This window comes from Pollachius pollachius (genome assembly GCF_949987615.1).
Source record: "Pollachius pollachius genome assembly, chromosome: 15".
NCBI classification, from domain to species: Eukaryota; Metazoa; Chordata; class Actinopteri; order Gadiformes; family Gadidae; genus Pollachius; species Pollachius pollachius.
This window is the reverse complement of record NC_136948.1, coordinates 12,551,016-12,567,985: the sequence shown is the minus strand read 5'-3', so window position 1 is coordinate 12,567,985 and position 16,970 is coordinate 12,551,016. Positions and strand designations below refer to the sequence as shown.

General features: G+C 49.1%; 1 protein-coding gene across 1 annotated transcript; it reads right to left on the bottom strand.

Moving 5' to 3' along the window:
- Window positions 1-620: 620 nt before the first annotated feature.
- Window positions 621-16,026, bottom strand: tmem63c (transmembrane protein 63C; the record flags this gene model as incomplete). Its single annotated transcript, XM_079752267.1, has 21 exons — window positions 621-866; window positions 1,405-1,517; window positions 1,759-1,926; window positions 2,908-3,013; window positions 3,264-3,426; window positions 3,583-3,648; window positions 3,912-3,998; window positions 5,807-5,913; window positions 6,483-6,632; window positions 7,760-7,886; window positions 8,206-8,339; window positions 8,514-8,634; window positions 8,742-8,822; window positions 8,968-9,041; window positions 9,455-9,563; window positions 9,733-9,784; window positions 10,614-10,756; window positions 11,899-11,936; window positions 12,551-12,638; window positions 13,465-13,544; window positions 15,811-16,026. The coding sequence occupies 21 exons, from the start codon at window positions 16,024-16,026 to the stop codon at window positions 621-623; spliced, it is 2,469 nt and encodes an 822-aa protein (XP_079608393.1).
- Window positions 16,027-16,970: the final 944 nt, after the last annotated feature.

Sequence of the window (16,970 nt, the reverse complement as noted above, 5' to 3'; positions counted from 1 at the left end):
CGCTCACTAACTCACTGCAGACCCTGACGTGGCTCATGTAAAGAGGGCATGTTCCACCATCTCTCGGAGCGGTCGGAGCCGGTCCTCCTTCTGCTCTCACTGCAGATGGCTCTGCTAAACCCGTCGCCCTCACCCTCGCCCTGCCACCCAGGAAGCAGATCTGCCCGTGCCAACGCCATCCTGCCGGGGCGTGCTTGGGCTCTGCACAATCACACACAAACACACGTACACACACGCGCGCTTCTAATGGGAACTTTCTGATCACCTCATGTGCGAGCCGCACAGTCTGACAGACAGAAGACCTCCGCTCGCCGGCAGTGGCCTCGTCGCAACGTTCTCCAGAAGTGAACCAAAGAGTCTCTCCCCAGCTTAGCTTAGCGTATGTTCATGTATCAAATCCAGGCGGATGGTCTTGGCGGTATGTTTTTTATTGAGCTTTTTTGGGGTGGGGTTAGGGCACAAGCATCTTCTTAATGCGTTCCTATTGGGCGAGGGGCAGCGGATGCTCTGCGGCTCTTGAGGCGGGTTGGCCGGGCTCGGGGGGGGGTGGCTAAACAGTGAGAAGCAACACACACAGCACGGGGGGGGGGGGGGGGGGGGGGGGGGGGGGGCAGCGGGTCTCACTGGTAGCCCGCCGTGCTGTCCATCACAGAGCAGTAGGGGGGGTCCTGGGGGTCCTGCAGCCGGGTCTCGTGGGTCGCCGAGGGCCCCCCTGCCTCCTCCTCGCCCTCCTCCATGTCGTCCTCGGCGGGGGCGTGGCTGGAGTGGCTCTGGGAGCGGGCCAGGGCGCCGTAGCTCTGGTGGGCCGGGGAGGGCATGGGGGTCAGGCCCAGCTCGGGCTCCAGCAGCACCGACGCCACGAACAGCTGCAGGGGGGAGAGGGACGCAGGGCTGGCGGGCGTTGTGGCGGAGCACGGGGGGCACTGTGTTTGTTCACTGTGGGGTGTTAGCTGTGGGGCGTCCATGATGCTACATCATCAGGAAGACGTTTGTGCTTTATTGGCTGTTTTAATGTCACTAGTGCTACTGTTCAATCTTAAACAATCTTGCATAAACAACAACAAATAAACAAAATAAACGTTTTAGGGTGAATTATATGATGCGGACAACGCTAAGGTCAGGAGGTCTCAAGAAACACACACACACGCACGGGCACACACACACACACAGACAGACAGACACACATAGATACACGCACACGCATTAACAATAAAATATGCTACTGTACACTGGAGACCGTGGAGGGCGGGGCTGCGCTTCTCTCTCCGTCGCTCAGAGTCGCCTCGGTCGGTTGGTCAGCCATCTGGGAAGCAAAATAGTGCTGTTTACTGACACCACCCTGCTGGCACAGTACACACACTGAACACACACACACATTCAAACATCCAGGGTTTAATGACCGACCGGGTAGCTCGACGACTTGTCCGGCTGCTTCCTGAGGAACAGGCGGAAGAGGGCAAAGGTCACGCAGCAGACCAGGGACGAGAAGGTGAACAGCGTGATGGGATGCATCGGGCCTAGAGGAAGAGATGATGAGGATGAAGGGATTAGTGAATGAAGGAGCGTACGAGACACGGCCCACTGGTTCACTGAGGCAGAAGGAGAAGGAAGGGGAGGAGGAAGAGAAGGAGGATGAGGAGAAGGAAGAGGAGAAGGAAGCGGAGGAGAAGGAGGAGGAGGAGGAGGTGGAGAAGAACTACAACAACAATTACAACAATAACAAAGTACAGACAAGGAGAGGCAACAGTAGAGTGGTACCTAGTCTGAGCACAGAGAAGAAGAGGAGCCAGAAGATGCAGAGGATGGGCGCCACGACGACCTGGGCGATGGCGGCCCGGTGGATGCGCTGGCTGAGCCTGGTGGGGACGTAGGCGTAGTAGATGTTGTAGCGGTCCACCATGTGCTTCAGGACGACGTACAGGAGCCCTGGGACACACGCACACACACCAGGACACACACGTACACACACACGCACAAACACACACACGCACGCATGCACACACACACATCCGGACACAAACACACACACACACACTCACACGCACGCATGAACACACACAAGCATAAACATACACTGATTAACACAGCAATCGTCAGCTTGATCAATAAGAAACACCACAGAGGTGAGTGACAGGGAGCACCCTGTTCCTGCTGAAGTACCCTATATCTTCCTGATCTGGGTGCAGTAGTAAATAGAGGCTTGGTAAGCTCTGGGCACAGACAGGAGTAGAGTGGGCGTCTGGCTCGCAACCCGTTGAGTCTGAGCGTCTCGGACCACAACACATTCACACGGTCTGCTGCCGGCTGGCAGGCAGCGGGGGGCAGAAGGTTACAGTAGCAGCAGAGACACACAGGCTGACAGACAGACAGGGGACAGACAGACAGGGGGACGGGCAGGCCACCAGAAACACACAGGCTGACAGACAGACAGGGGGACAGACATACAAGGGGACGGGCAGGCCACCAGAAACACACAGGCTGACAGATACACAGACAGACAGACAGACAGGGAGACAGAGAGATGGGCGGGCAACCAGACAATCAGACTAGGGACAGACAGCCGGACAGACAGACAGACAGACAGACAGACAGACAGAGAGGCGGGCAGTCAGACAGCCAAACAAGGGGACAGAGAGTCAGACAGAAGGACAGGCGGTCCTACACATAGTGTGTGTGTAATATCTATGGCTAAATCTTCGTGTATAAGGGTGACCAGCTTCAACACAAGACACAAATTAAGTGGAAGGACTCGAAATGTCCCAAGAATCAATACTGAAGAATAGATAGCAAACACACAAATACACGCGTACACATACATATATAAATACACATACACACAAACAAACTCACGCACATCACAAGCTGAATGCTGAATGACGAAGCCATAAAGCAAGCGGCTATCCTCACCAAAGGGCATTATAATGGGACAGGTGATGCTGTAGGTCATACTGACGGCAACGATACACATGGTCCACGCATACTCCAGACCAAACTGGAACTCATAGGCCTGGCTCTACAGGTAGAGAGAGAGAGAGAGAGAGAGAGAGAGAGAGAGAGGGGGAGAGAGAGTGAGAAGGAGACGAATAAAACAAACCACAATAGCCACAGGAAATTGCTTTTCAACCGATTGTGATTACATTTTATTTGACATGACATCCATAACAGCCTGAGCGAGACGCTAATCGTCACACACATTTATCGCTCTACACTTTAGATGAGGGGTGGGACACATAAGATGGGGGGGAGTGGGGGGGTGGGCTGACCCGCTTGAGGTGAATGCGCTCCGCCTTGGACTTGGCGAGACAGAGGCGGGCGGAGTAGACTGCCAAGGCCGGGATGCGGAGCAGCTCCATGGCGGTGCCGATCAGGCTGGCCGTGATGACGTAGTTGACGAAGAAGGCGCCGTTGTCGGGCAGAAACACACACCTGGGGGAGGGGAGGGAGACAGATGGAACAGGGCGACAGGTTCAGCGTCTGGTGGCGCTGAGCAGCCGTTAATGTGACACAGAGGTCATTGGGGCTGTGGTGGAGGGGTGCACAAATAACATGAACTGGGAAGGGGAGTGAACTGGGAAGTCTTACTGGAACTTGACCTCCCTGTCGTCCAGGAAGTTTACGTCAAAGAGCCATCTGAAGAACAGGTCCAAGCTGTGACAAGAGAGGGAAGATCATTTAGATGCAACTACAACAACTACTGCTATTACTACCTATTTACACATTTTAATTGATTAATTTGTTTTTCATATCTTGTTGCAGAGTCTGCAAAATATGTGTGCTTTAGAAAAGATACAATAAAATACAAAAACTCAAATCACTGCACAAAAATATGTTTCGAAACAAACTTATGCAAACAGATTCTAATTTAAGAAGGAAATCAGCGAGGAAGACGAGGCTGAGGACATGGTGGCTACCTGGAGAGGCCCAGGGACGGCAGAATGATCACCATGAAGACCAGCAGTAAGAAGCACTTGTGCATGGTGATCTGGTTCGCCCCAGACCTGCAAACCAACAACACAAACCAACAGAGGGGGGGGCACCGTCATCAAACACGCTCATGCAAGACACAACCTCTATGAGGGCTCGGTAGTCTGGTGGTGGGAGGGGTTGGACTACCCGCCCGAAAGGACTGGGTCCAACTTGTAGGATCCCTGAGCAAGATGTCACACCCCTACCTGCTCGTTATCGGCATGCATCTGTGTTCGGTCAGTCGTGGTTGGATGAGAGTGACTCGTGTGACGGAATATGTGATTATATACATATTTAAGGGATAATGCTTGCGGAGTGATACCAAACACGTAAATCAGATGCAAAAAATCCACATGACAGCTTTCATTATATGCTTAGCAACGGTCAACTATCGAAAAATAATTCACAGCCGGAAGTTGTGAAGGACCATGCAAGTGAACGGAGCGTTCCACAGCATTGAGAAGAGCAGTGTAATAAATACCTATAATATACCTATAGTATACCCATAGTACACCTAAAGTCCATCACACACACACCTATAGTTCATCAAACACACCTATAGAACATCACACACATCTTTAGTACATCACACACACCTATAGTACACCTATAGAACATCACACACACCTTTAGTACATCACACACACCTATAGTACACCTATAGTACATCAACACACCTATAGTACATCAACACACCCATAGTACACCTATAGTACATCAACACACCTATAATACATCAACACACCTATAGTACATCACACACCTATAGTACACCTATAGAACATCACACACACCTTTAGTACATCACACACACTTATAGTACACCTATAGTACATCAACACACCTATAGTACATCAACACACCTATAGTACACCTATAGTACATCAACACACCTATAGTACACCTATAGTACATCAACACACCTATAGTACATCAACACACCTATAGTACACCTATAGTACATCAACACACCTATAGTACACCTACAGTACATCAACACACCTAGAGTACACCTATAGTACATCAACACACCTATAGTACATCAAACACCTATATTGCACCCAAGGAATAGAGAGATGAAACGGGATGCGGTGGTGAAATTTGTCGACCTCATGAGAAGGCCGGGGACGTCTCCTACGAGGCTGTCACTCGTTTGTCGCTCGTTAGCACAAACTACCGTTTTCACACCAGTAAACACTCGATTTGCATTCGCTTGGCGGCACATCCCGCCTTCACACAGCCCGTCGGTGGGGGGGGTTATGTAATGACCGGGGGGCTCCGCCGCTCCGGGAGCCACGGCGCATATCATTATCCTCGCATGGCGATCGCTATGACAACCTGCCCGGAATAATGTGTTTGTGTGCACGCAGCGAGCGAGCAAGGGGGAGGGCAGAATCAACGGACAGACTGACGGACAGACTGACAGACATGGTGACAGGGGGAGGGAGGGACGGAGGGAGGGGGCGGTGGGTGAGTGACAGAGAGACAGAGAGAGAGAGAGAGAGAGAGAGACAGAGACAGAGAGAGAGAGAGAGAGAGAGAGAGAGAGAGAGAGAGAGAGAGAGAGAGAGAGACAGAGACAGAGACAGAGACAGAGAGAGAGCGATAGACAGAGACAGATACTAGTGAAAGAGAAAGACGGAAAGACTGCTGGACAGAATGACAGACTGACATCGGTTCAGCCAGCCAGCCAGGCAGGCGGCCAGACAGACAAATGATAGAAGATAAATAATATAGACCAGGTCAACCCCCACCCCTTAACCGAAACAAACAGAGTGCGGAGCTAATGGCTGGAGGGGCAGAGGCCTAGGAAGGGGAGCAGAGGAGGGCGGGTCATCACCTGGTCCAGTGGGACTCAAAGAAGGACGAGTAGTAGACGATGAAGGGCAGGAGCACCGAGAAGGCCCACAGCAGCAGGGTGGGGAAGAACTGGGTGATGACCGGGCTCTGCATCAACCAATACAAAGACAGTTATCAGATCTGAGGCCCGAATGGAGGGGCCAAGACGTTGCATTAGGGTTGGTAAGACAGACAGACAGAAAGACAGACATAGAGAGAGAGACAAACATTTGATGTCAGACTCCATTTGAAAATGCAAATGGTTTAGTCAATGATCTAAATGTATTATAACTATTGCACTTAATATTGAACTTGTACTCTGCCTTGTGTTTTATGTAGGAACTGTGTACTGCTGTCCATCTTGGCCATCTTGTAAAAGAGATTTTAATCTCAATGAGACTAAACCTGGTTAAAGAAAGGATATAATTATAATAATAATAATAATAATAATAATAATAATAATAATAATAATAATAATAATAATAATAAAAATAATAATAATAATAATAATAATAATAATAATAAACAGATAGACAGACAGACATGGCAGAAAATTAGGAATAAAGAAAGAAAGGATGACAGTAAAGAGAAAGGAAGAATGTATGAAATACTGAAAGACAGGAGGTGTTTTCCTGGGTGACCCCAGCATGCGCCCAGCTCCGGTAAAACGCGCTGACCCTGAGACTCTCCACAGGTCTGGTGACGTTGAACTTGTCCATGGTGTTGACGATGATGGCCGGTGTGGTGAGGAAGAAGAGCAGGAGGAAGAGGAGGATGTTTAGGAGGACACAGCGGAGCCACCAGCGGGAGCCGCACAGAGACAGGTTCTCCCTAGAGATAAGGAGAACCGTAAATGATCCGGCCAATCACAAAGCAGGATGGACGTTAAACATGCAACCCAACATGGCGCTTGTTTGAAATGGACCTGCGCTTGGAAGTGGCTGTGTGTTATGATATGGGAATCATACTGCAGTTCAATACTCAACATGCATCATGGCAGCATGCGGCAGACGTGTTGTATGATACAGTTTGGTTTCTTGGGCAGAGAGAGCTGCCTTCTGTGCAAATCAGTAGTCCACACTACAGTCCCCTTTTCAGTTTAACACACATTCATATTGTGGCCATACATCCATACAGCGCCCCCACACACGCATATTGGTCACGCTCCATTGTGACCAATTAGACAAGAAGGAGAAACGAACGCCGGGTGAATTCGTGTCGGTGTTGGAGCTGTGGTACACATACATCTCTTGCGTGTTACGTAAGCTCAATAGTGTTGCTTACGCGACTGAGATAACATGCATTACGGCTAACCCACTAATCGACTTATTGCCACTGAACTACAAGTGACCCATGCATATTGATTTGCAAAACAATGACAGTTCAACGCTTTACATTCCAAACCCTTGGTCACCAATTATTTGAATAACACATTTGGTGTTTACATGGGGGCATTTATTAATGAAATTCAAGTGTTATATCACAAAAAGCACTCTGAATATATGAATTGACCTGGAAGGGAGAAGTATGTGAAAAGATGGACAAACAATATGGAAGGATAGAGAGTCACATGGACTGAAGATAGACGGACAGACCGCCAGACAAACAGAGAGACAGACAGACAGACAGACAGACAGAAAGACAAACAGACAGGGAGACAGACAGACAGAGAGACAGACAGACAGACTGGGAGACCGACAAACAAACAGACAGACAGACAGACAGACAGACAGACACACAGGGAGACAGAGTGACAGACGGGGAGACAGAAAGACAGACGGGCAGGGAGACGGACAGACAGACAGAAACAAAAACAGACCGACGGGGTGACAGAGTGACAGACGGGGACAGACAGACAGATGGACGGGGAGACAGACAGACAGAGAGACAGACAGACAATCAGACAGACAGACAGATTGGGAGACAGACAGAAAGACAGACTGACAGACAGCACTGACCAGATGATGTCACTGGGGGCAGGGGCGTAGGTGACTCCCCAGTTGTGCGACTGCACCACAGTGGTGATGCTTGACTGCTGGGCTTGCCGGCGGCAATGCACGCGGCTGTGGTCCTTGACGATACTGAAACCCAGCAGCATGTCGAGGAACATGGTGACACAGTTGGCACATCATCAGCCCCACCATGCTCCATTAAGCTGATTAACAAAAGCAATCGACTCAGTTTATTGAGTGGATGGGCTCAGGACATGTTTCTTTATGCTGATGTTCCCCTCTGCCTGTTTGTGACGAAGATAAAGAGTTGGGGAAAGTGTCTGAGGTCCACAGCTCATTGGGCAGCTCATCAGAGAGTTGATATTGGACAACGCAATAAGATTTCTCTTCTTCAAGATGAGTTCCGTAAGACATTAACTTAAATGGTTCAGGCCGTGGATTCACTCACACTGCTGTCATCCTGTCGTCGCGGAAGGTGACAAAGGCGATGCCCAATCTCTTCAGAGAGATGCGATTCTTCTCTGCGTTAAATTCATCCGTTAGCTTTTCCTCTAACTCACTGTAGTACTGCTCTGCATCCACCTGCAGGGAGACGGAGCTTCCATCAAACCAGGGTTTGAACATGAACTTGCTTTATTTTACTCAGTTCTGAAAACCTAGGTTTGGATCACAGCGCCACCCAGTGGTAAGACGATAGCAGTGCAAAAGAATAAAGTGAAATCGTTTTTCGTTTTTTTTTAGCATGAACTACTGTACCTGTTCGAAGCCACAGAAGTCACAGCAGAAGATCTGCGCACAGGGATGCGTCTTGATCATGATCTTGCCCTCCTTTTGCGCCTTTGTCGCAAAATACAATCGGCCTTTCATCGCCTTTCTCCTGTCAACCACACAAACACAAAGAAACAGGTATCACAACAACAACTTCAACGACAACAACAACATCCTAAACGCTGTGTAGTCCCCAGACCCAGCAGGGGATTCTACCTCTCCAGGTCCAGCCTCATCAGCTGGTTCACGTCGAAGCAGAAGTGGATGTCGGTGACGGTGCAGCTGGGGTAGGCCTCACTGGGGCGGGGGGGGGAAGACAGCGGCGGATTACAAGGTTAACACCCAGCCAAGCAGGGACTTCAAACTATATGGCGGCAACCTATGGTCCCGTGCAGAGGAGGTCGGGGTTTAACTCAGAGACAGGAGGAGCGCGTGGACTCACTGGAAGTGTTTGGTGATGAGTCCCGGGTCGGAGATCTCTCGAGGGATGGAGGTTATCATCAGGGTTCTGGCCACCTGCAATGCAGCATTTGGACCCCCTCCCATCAGAAGTGAGGCAGTGATGCTGGGCGTTTGGAGGTCAGCTTTAGGACCTCCAGATTTAAACTGATTTGTATATTGATTAGTTGATTAAGTACAGATACAAGTGAATTATTAGCATGTCAGAATGACATTTTTAAGTTACATACATTTAACAGTATTTCAAATCACTAATGCTACTATTTAAAAAAAAATATCATGAGCGTAATACTCCAGATTGGGCAAATATCTGGTGGGTAGTTGAATGGCGGTGGGGCAGCCCAGTCAAATCAGGGGTCACCCTGATTTGACCCCTGATTTGTAGGCCTGTCCTCAGAAGGTTTCATGCATTACATTGCGCCCCCTCGGGTTAACAGTGAGAGGCGGCAGGCGAGGTGGTGCTCACTGACCTTCTCATCCTCGCCGTACTGCAGCTTGGCCGAGTGGTGGAGCATGCAGAGCACGGTGATGATGAAGTAGAGCAGGGCGAAGACGCTGTGGAGCCACAGAAATCCGTCCCTGCACGGGGAAAGCCCCAGATGTCAGAAGTGGTGTCCGCGGTGCGCTTATATGGGCAATTAACAATGAACCTTTTCTTTGTAGTTGCTCTGTGTAACCTCATCACCGTCACGACCACCACCACCGCCACCGCCACCGCCACCGCCATGCCATGCCATGCTAGACTTACTTCTCACTCAGATTGGCCAGTGTTGCTCTTCCAAAGTTTTCGGGACTGTCTCCTGTAGAAAATAATAAAACGTGACAATTTAATAGTTCAACATTTTCCAGCGGCATGTTTTCGGAGAACCCGCCCCACCCAGGCTAGTGAAAACGGGAACAAAAAACACAATTCTAAAATTAACATCCCCAGTATCTTAGATACCATACTTTGGCCCTGCTTTGTCTAGAGTAACCATGGCACTGGGAGGGTGTTTTTTTTTTATTCTAAACAGTGAGTGACACAGCCCATAAGATGAGGGTCATAAAATGGCGGTGGGAGACCCAAGTTTTACGTCGCTGCTTTAATGGCCGCCCTGTACATTCCACCATGGACGGCTCAACGTATGTGGCTGGAGTAGAAGCCAACTGCCAGCGATGCGTTTTACTGCGTTTCTCCCTGACGTCAAGACACGTGAAGTGGAAACATTAGACTTTATAACCCTTGACTATAGAAACTCTCCATCAATACCGCTGGTGTTTCACAGATAAAGTCCTTTTCTTTCACTGAGCCGCTGCCCCTAACCACTTCTTTCCATCCTGTGTATAGCTTGAGCCGTGGCTGTATATAGACTGAGCCCTTATAAACTAAAATATCCATGGTATGTGAGCGAGACTGTTGAGTGTGTGTGGCCTGTCCAGAGATGTTCCCCACAATCCACTCTGTCCCCCTCCCTCTCTCCTTCTCTCTCTCCCCCATCTCTCCCTCTCTCCCTCTTCTCCCCCCTCCCTCTCTCCTTCTCTCTCTCCCCCATCTCTCCCTCTCTCCCCCCCCTCTCTCTCTCTCGCCCCCCTGAGGTTAGGAGACCCCTAACGACGGCATGTCCCCCGGGGGTGCGCGCCTCAAATCACCCAGTAGGTCGCCGGAGAGGTTGATGGGCAGGACCACGGCCAGGGAGAGCAGGCAGACCACGGCCATGAGCAGGATGACGTGGCGCTGGAAGGACAGGTAGGTCACAGCGTCCAGGCCACACTTGCTGCGGATCTCCTCGTCCCTGCGACCGCACCCACAACATCGACGCACACGCAGGACATTTCAGAGGATACACGCCGAGGACGAGGCGGCAAGTGTGACTGGCGCTGGGTGGGGTCTAGACGGAGATAGACTCAGCGAAGCCACTGCATGTGGCTCAGGAGGTAGAGCCTGTTGGCTGGTTGCAGGAAGGTTGCTAGTTCCATACATGGCTCCTCCTAGCGAGAGTGTCGGGGTGGCCTTAAGCAAAACACCGGACCCCAACTGGCTATTGCATTGCATGGTTGACACAACCGTCGGTGTGTGAAAGACTGCATGACTAGGTGAATGTTAGGCAATATTGTAAAGCGCTTTGAGTGGCCACTGGTTTGAAAAGCGCTTTATATATTTCCCATTTATCAAGGTCAGGTGGAGGTGTCTGACTGGTGTGTGGGATCTAGACGGAGATAGCCTCAGTGGGGTCAGATGGAGGTGTTTGACTGCTGTGTGGGATCCTGAGTGAGCCTCAGCAGCCTCAGGTCAATGTGTAGGTTGAAGCCCGCATGGACATAATGATACCTAAAGAGTTGTAGCGTCACACGCCCCGGACGCGTCCTTCTGAAAAATGAGTGTTTAGACGCTCGTGCCTCATTCTAAGTTAAGCCGTGCCAAACACTGCGGTCGCCCGGGAGAACCCAACACAGGGGACGCTCTGGGAAAAGCCGGGCTCGTAAATGGAAAGAAAACAAAGAAACAAGAGCGAACACACAGGGCAGAAGGAGCGCGCTGGTCTCACAGCAGGCCACACATTGAGAACACACCGGGTGGGTTCGCCGTTTCCCAGGGATCCCGGCGATCCCGTCACTCGCGCACGAGCTAAAAGCAGACAGCTTCCAGAAACTCTAAAATAATACCGTGGAAACCACGCTGGAAGACATTCTTCCTTACGGGCCTAATTTTGGCCCAGGGTAGACAGTCTCCAGCAAGTGCAAATATCCAAAGGGAGGCAGTGGCACCAGCGGTCCTGTGAGGCCAGACTGGTTTGTTTTGCTTGCTAGTGAGATATAACGCCGTTGGCGTTATATCTCCATGTGATCATGACATCAGCTTTGAGGAGGAAGGCCCGACTAGCCGGGACTGGGAGGGGTGCCGCAATTAAACGGACAATTTCTTTGGGTTACTTACTTCATATGGCAAAGTGATGCCAGCCACGCGCAGAAACCCTGCAAGAGGAGGAGGACAGACGTTCACCATTCGTTGCATTACTTCATTTAAAGACCTACATTGGTGCATACGATTTGGAAGCATTCAGGAGCACATCTGGACAATGGCTCCCGCGTGCTATTTACATAAGAATGAGTTCCCCAGAGGGAGCTGGCTAGGGGATGACATGTTAATAGGTCTAGCCTAGAGCACTTTGTGGTTTGTCCTCTGCCACAGCCTCTGGGAAGGCCCTTTGACTCTCTGTCCCGCACCGCTGTTAACACGAGTGGGGTGACATCATCTCCTGTTACTCAGGTGCCCTGCAGTCACAGAGGGAACGGGTGAGTCAGGGGAACATCTCTGGGGGCAGGGCGGGGGTGTGTGTGGGTGCATGACTCCCAGCCCGAAAGGTCCTGGCTTTGAAACCCAATGTCCTGCAGACGAGCGGAGGGCATCCTTGAGCAAGACGCCGAACCTGCTACCTGCTCATTGTGATATGTATCTTAAGTCCCTTTTCATGTTGTTTTTCTGGCACTGTGCCATTTTGTGATATTTGTCTGAATGGGGAAGCATTTAAGGGGGACACACCAGTGGGGGCGTTACTGTGCGTTTGGAGTAATAGAGCAGAACTCACCATGTCTTTGACCTCAGACTCGGACGGGCTGGACTCTGAAGGAGACTTCTCCTTCTCGCCGGGTTCTCCATAGAACAGGGACGTGAGACTAACGGGCAGGAAGTGATGTCATCAGCATGGTTGTGAAGACATAGGCATAAGGCATAAGTCCATACATGCACTCCTCAATGCAGGAGATTCATGGAAAAAATGTTATGATGATATCATATATGAATAACAATATTTTTCTGATATAATTAACGAAGCGAAAGAGTGGTTTTGCCGAGAACATTGCAATCACTAACAGGCTTATAGAACAGCATGAAGGGTGGAATTAAAATAATTGCAGGGTGGTAATATTTAAATATATTTCAGTAACAATTGAGTTTTCCCTCAGCCAGAACTGAGCCGTGTTAAATCAGTCTCATACGTCTCAATTAGCGACACGCTAAGCGAACCCACAGACGCTAGGAGCCCTGGGGTGCTATGAATCAGGTAAAATTAATCTATTCTGAGTCACACTGCGAACGGGTTTCAGAGACACACTGACTACCAACCAAATTGCACTGCTGGGGAGAACTCAACAACAAGCATTGGGCATTTGCTTATTTCTATGCGCATCTATTTGAGTGTGTTTGTGTGTTCTGGTAGGCAGTGTCTGCCCAAGTTACTGCATGAATACAGATGAATGAACCCCTAAAAGATAAGGCAGTAGCTTTTGAACAACCAACAGAAAAAAAAGCAGAAAGGACTTTTGAAAATCACAGCACTACCGTATATAGCCAGGAGAGGGCGCTAAAGGTAACATCAACCAAATCTGAGTCATTTACATCAAATGCAATTAGGGCTCCATCTGGATCGTTGACTTGATCTAGAGATCTGTCAAGCATGTGACATGATCAGGGTCCACTCAGATAACGAGCCGGAGTTTCTACCTGTCGTTCTCCATCAGCAGAGCCAGACGCCCGTAGTCCCACGCAGCCTTCCTCAGACACGAGAAGATCAGCAAAAGTAACTGACATACACACACACACACACACACACACACACACACACACAGACACACACACACACACACACACACACACACACACACACACACACACACACACACACACACATATACAGACACAGACACACACACACATATAGAGACATACACACATACACACACACACACACACACACACACACACACACACACACATATAGAGACATACACACATATACAGACAAACAGACACACACACACACACACAAACACACACACACACACACACACAAATACACACAGACACAGACAAACACACATTTATTAAATCTATTATAAACTTATTTATAAAGCTATACGTTTGGCTTTAACAATAAACTTTTTAATCTAACTCAGCAATGAAGTTTCCATTGTCATGTGCTATGAAAGAGAGAAAAGATGAAGTCATATGCAAAATGTACATTGTACATTTTGTACAATGTACATTTTGTCCATTTCCAACAGTTGGAAATGGACAGGATTAACAAAAGTTTTTAAAGTTACATAATGTAACCTCAGCAAAAGAATGAATAGAAGCGCACATAATTATCATTCCATTGTACAAATGTACATCTTTCTGACTTGCTTCTACATCGGTTCAGAAGCTGCTAAAGAATGATGTCGTCTGGCAGAGGTTCTCGTTGACACTGGAGCCCAGTGAACCTGGGCTACACGACACGTCAACGGGACATCACATATCGCTTGAAATAAACCTTTCAAAATCAGTTCATTCATCCTAGAGCCCTTTTCAGATCGTAACATGAAGAAAACATTTACTGAGGAAAACAACGCATAATGGATGATGTAGTGACAAACCAAAACGGGAACCAGAGTGAGCCAATGAATACTGGAGTAGCGTCATCATAAATCTTTTACTAATTTCACGGTAGAAGATACCAGTTGTTCTCTAAGATTGATGAGGCAGACAACAATATTAAGAGAGAAGGGGGAAGGGAGGGGGGAGGGGGACAACCTCTAACAAAGCTGGAGAGAGATGCATCAGGCTCTGTTCTTCACAGTGATCCAATGACCTCTAGGGATCTTCCATCTCTCTCAAATCCACAAGTCTGGAGTAAAGAGATTCTCCTGATGTCTCTCTCACTCTCTCACTCTCTCACTCTCCCACTCTCTCACTCTCTCTCTCCTCCAAATCTCTCTCTCTCTCTCCTGCTCTCTCTCTGTGGGTCCCTCACCTCTAAGTTGTTATCTTATCTCTTGCCAGGTTGTTGTTTGAGAATATCTCTCCCATTGTCCCACAGATGAATTATTAACATTGTTGGTGGGGGGATTGGAGCACAAGGAGGGGACAGGCATGGGGGGTGGTGGTTGCTCTGTTGCCCTGACAACCGTTCCGTGATCGCTAACGAGGCGGTGGAAAAGCCTGTGGATCTGGTAGGTTACGTTGAGTATCAGTACACAGAGAGAGAGATCAAGTATGACACAAGCTGACAGCCAGAACAAAGGAGCCGTGGCTCAGAGCTCAAGCCCGTCATTAGCGGAGAGGCGGATGATTAGCATCAATGAGAGTGTTGGTAAACAGAAGCCACATTGTTGACGGGAAGAGAGAAGTCAAAGGGAGCCATTACTGTGCCCCTTGGTTCTCCAGACAGAGGTGGCTGAGCATGATGCATGATTCATGACTCATCGCCATGGCTTTAACCAGCATCTGCACCATAATTGGGCATTTCAAATATTGACACTGGCTGTCAGATCATGTCACGCAGGTCGCTGTATGTTGGACCCTCAAAGGACAGTAGAGAGACGTATCCACTGATTAGGCTGGTTGCTGATTGGATGAGAGTTCGGCCTATCTCAGGAAATCTAATCAGCTCTCAGCATCTTCCTGCACACGGGCACAGCCCTTGGCAGCCCCGGCCAGATGCTTGCCAATGACAGACTTAACCTTTAACACATTTATAAAAATGTAAGTGTGTGTGTATCAGAGTGTGAGCCCTTGGTTGTTTGTCTGTGTGTGTGTGTGTGAGTGCAAGCGCATATAAATCCATGTGTTTGTGTGTGTGTCCTTAAATGCATGCAGATTTGTGTGTTAGCACGCACTTAAGTGCTTAAGTGCTTAAGTGTTTGTGTGTGTGTGTATGTGTATATATGTGCATGTGTGTGTGTAGGAATGTGTGCGTGTATGTGTATATATGTGTATGTGTGTGTATGAATGTGTGTGTGTGTGTGTCTGTGTATGTATTAGTGTGTGTGTGTGTGTGTGTGTACATGTGTGCGTGCGTGCGGTGCCTACCATCCACAGCACCAGGTTGATGGCCAGCACGGTGGGCACGCCTCCGAAGGGCAGGCCCTGCAGCACGCTGCTGCGGGAGTGGGCCTGGTAGCAGCGCTCCGCCGTGCTGTTTTCCCCCCCCAGGGACTCCAGGAAGCCCAGCACCTCCAGGTCCGCCTCCCGGCCCTCCCCCATGGAGGAGGGCGGCCGGGTCACAAACAGCTCAGAGTCCGCCATCAGTGTCTCTGGTCGGGGTGAGGTGGAGCAGCAGGCATACCTGGAGAGGAGAGCGGGTGTAGCTGTTAGCGGTTGATTGGTTACCTGAAGTGACAGGAAACATCAATCAATCATTTAGGTTTAATTATGCTATTGAGTGTTATAACGGTGTGCATTAGGTATGAGAAAAGGACGTGCCAAGATGTCCATCACAGGTTCAGTCTATCGATTTCCTCATGTGATTTATGGGTGGAGGTTATTTAACTACGCGGTGTTTCAGCCTTTGGGTAACAACCCCCCTACACACCCCTACAATCCTGAGTCTTTCGAAGAGCTTTGAGTTTATTAGATTTCTTTTAGGATGTACCGTATGTGAATATACTTTTTAGATATTCATAAGGTGTTGATGTTGATAGATCCCTCTGATATGTTATTTTATGTTTTCCTGTCCACTTTATATGAATATGGCAAGGTCTTACCTGCAGCTAAAAACACCTGGATTACTTTTTTGTTTTGGAGAAGAAATGAAGCAAATCCTTTTAATTGATCCTGGGAGCCGGCCTGTTTGTCTGATCGTACCACAACAGAACACAATATACATTATAATTCATGCTCTCTATTGCTTCAGCCTCGTAATCCTCTCTTTGTTTACTCACTGGTTATGGACGGTTGAAATAGCGGTAGACTTTGCTAGCGTGCTGCTGTCTATATGGTTCTGTGTTTGTATATCGGACCCATTAAAGCTTCTGAATGAGACTCCGGTGCCTATTATATCCGCGGCTAATGTCTGCAGTCAACTCGGTTATTGTCCTCATAGCTGCCATTTTTAGCACAAAAGGATCCTCTAGTGTCACCCAGAGTAACCCGCGCTGCGGTCACCGTAGCGACCAGCCCCGTCCATTAACCGACAAATAGGAGACAACCGCGACAGACGCACGGCAGCCCAGCAATACGCCGTGGGAGCA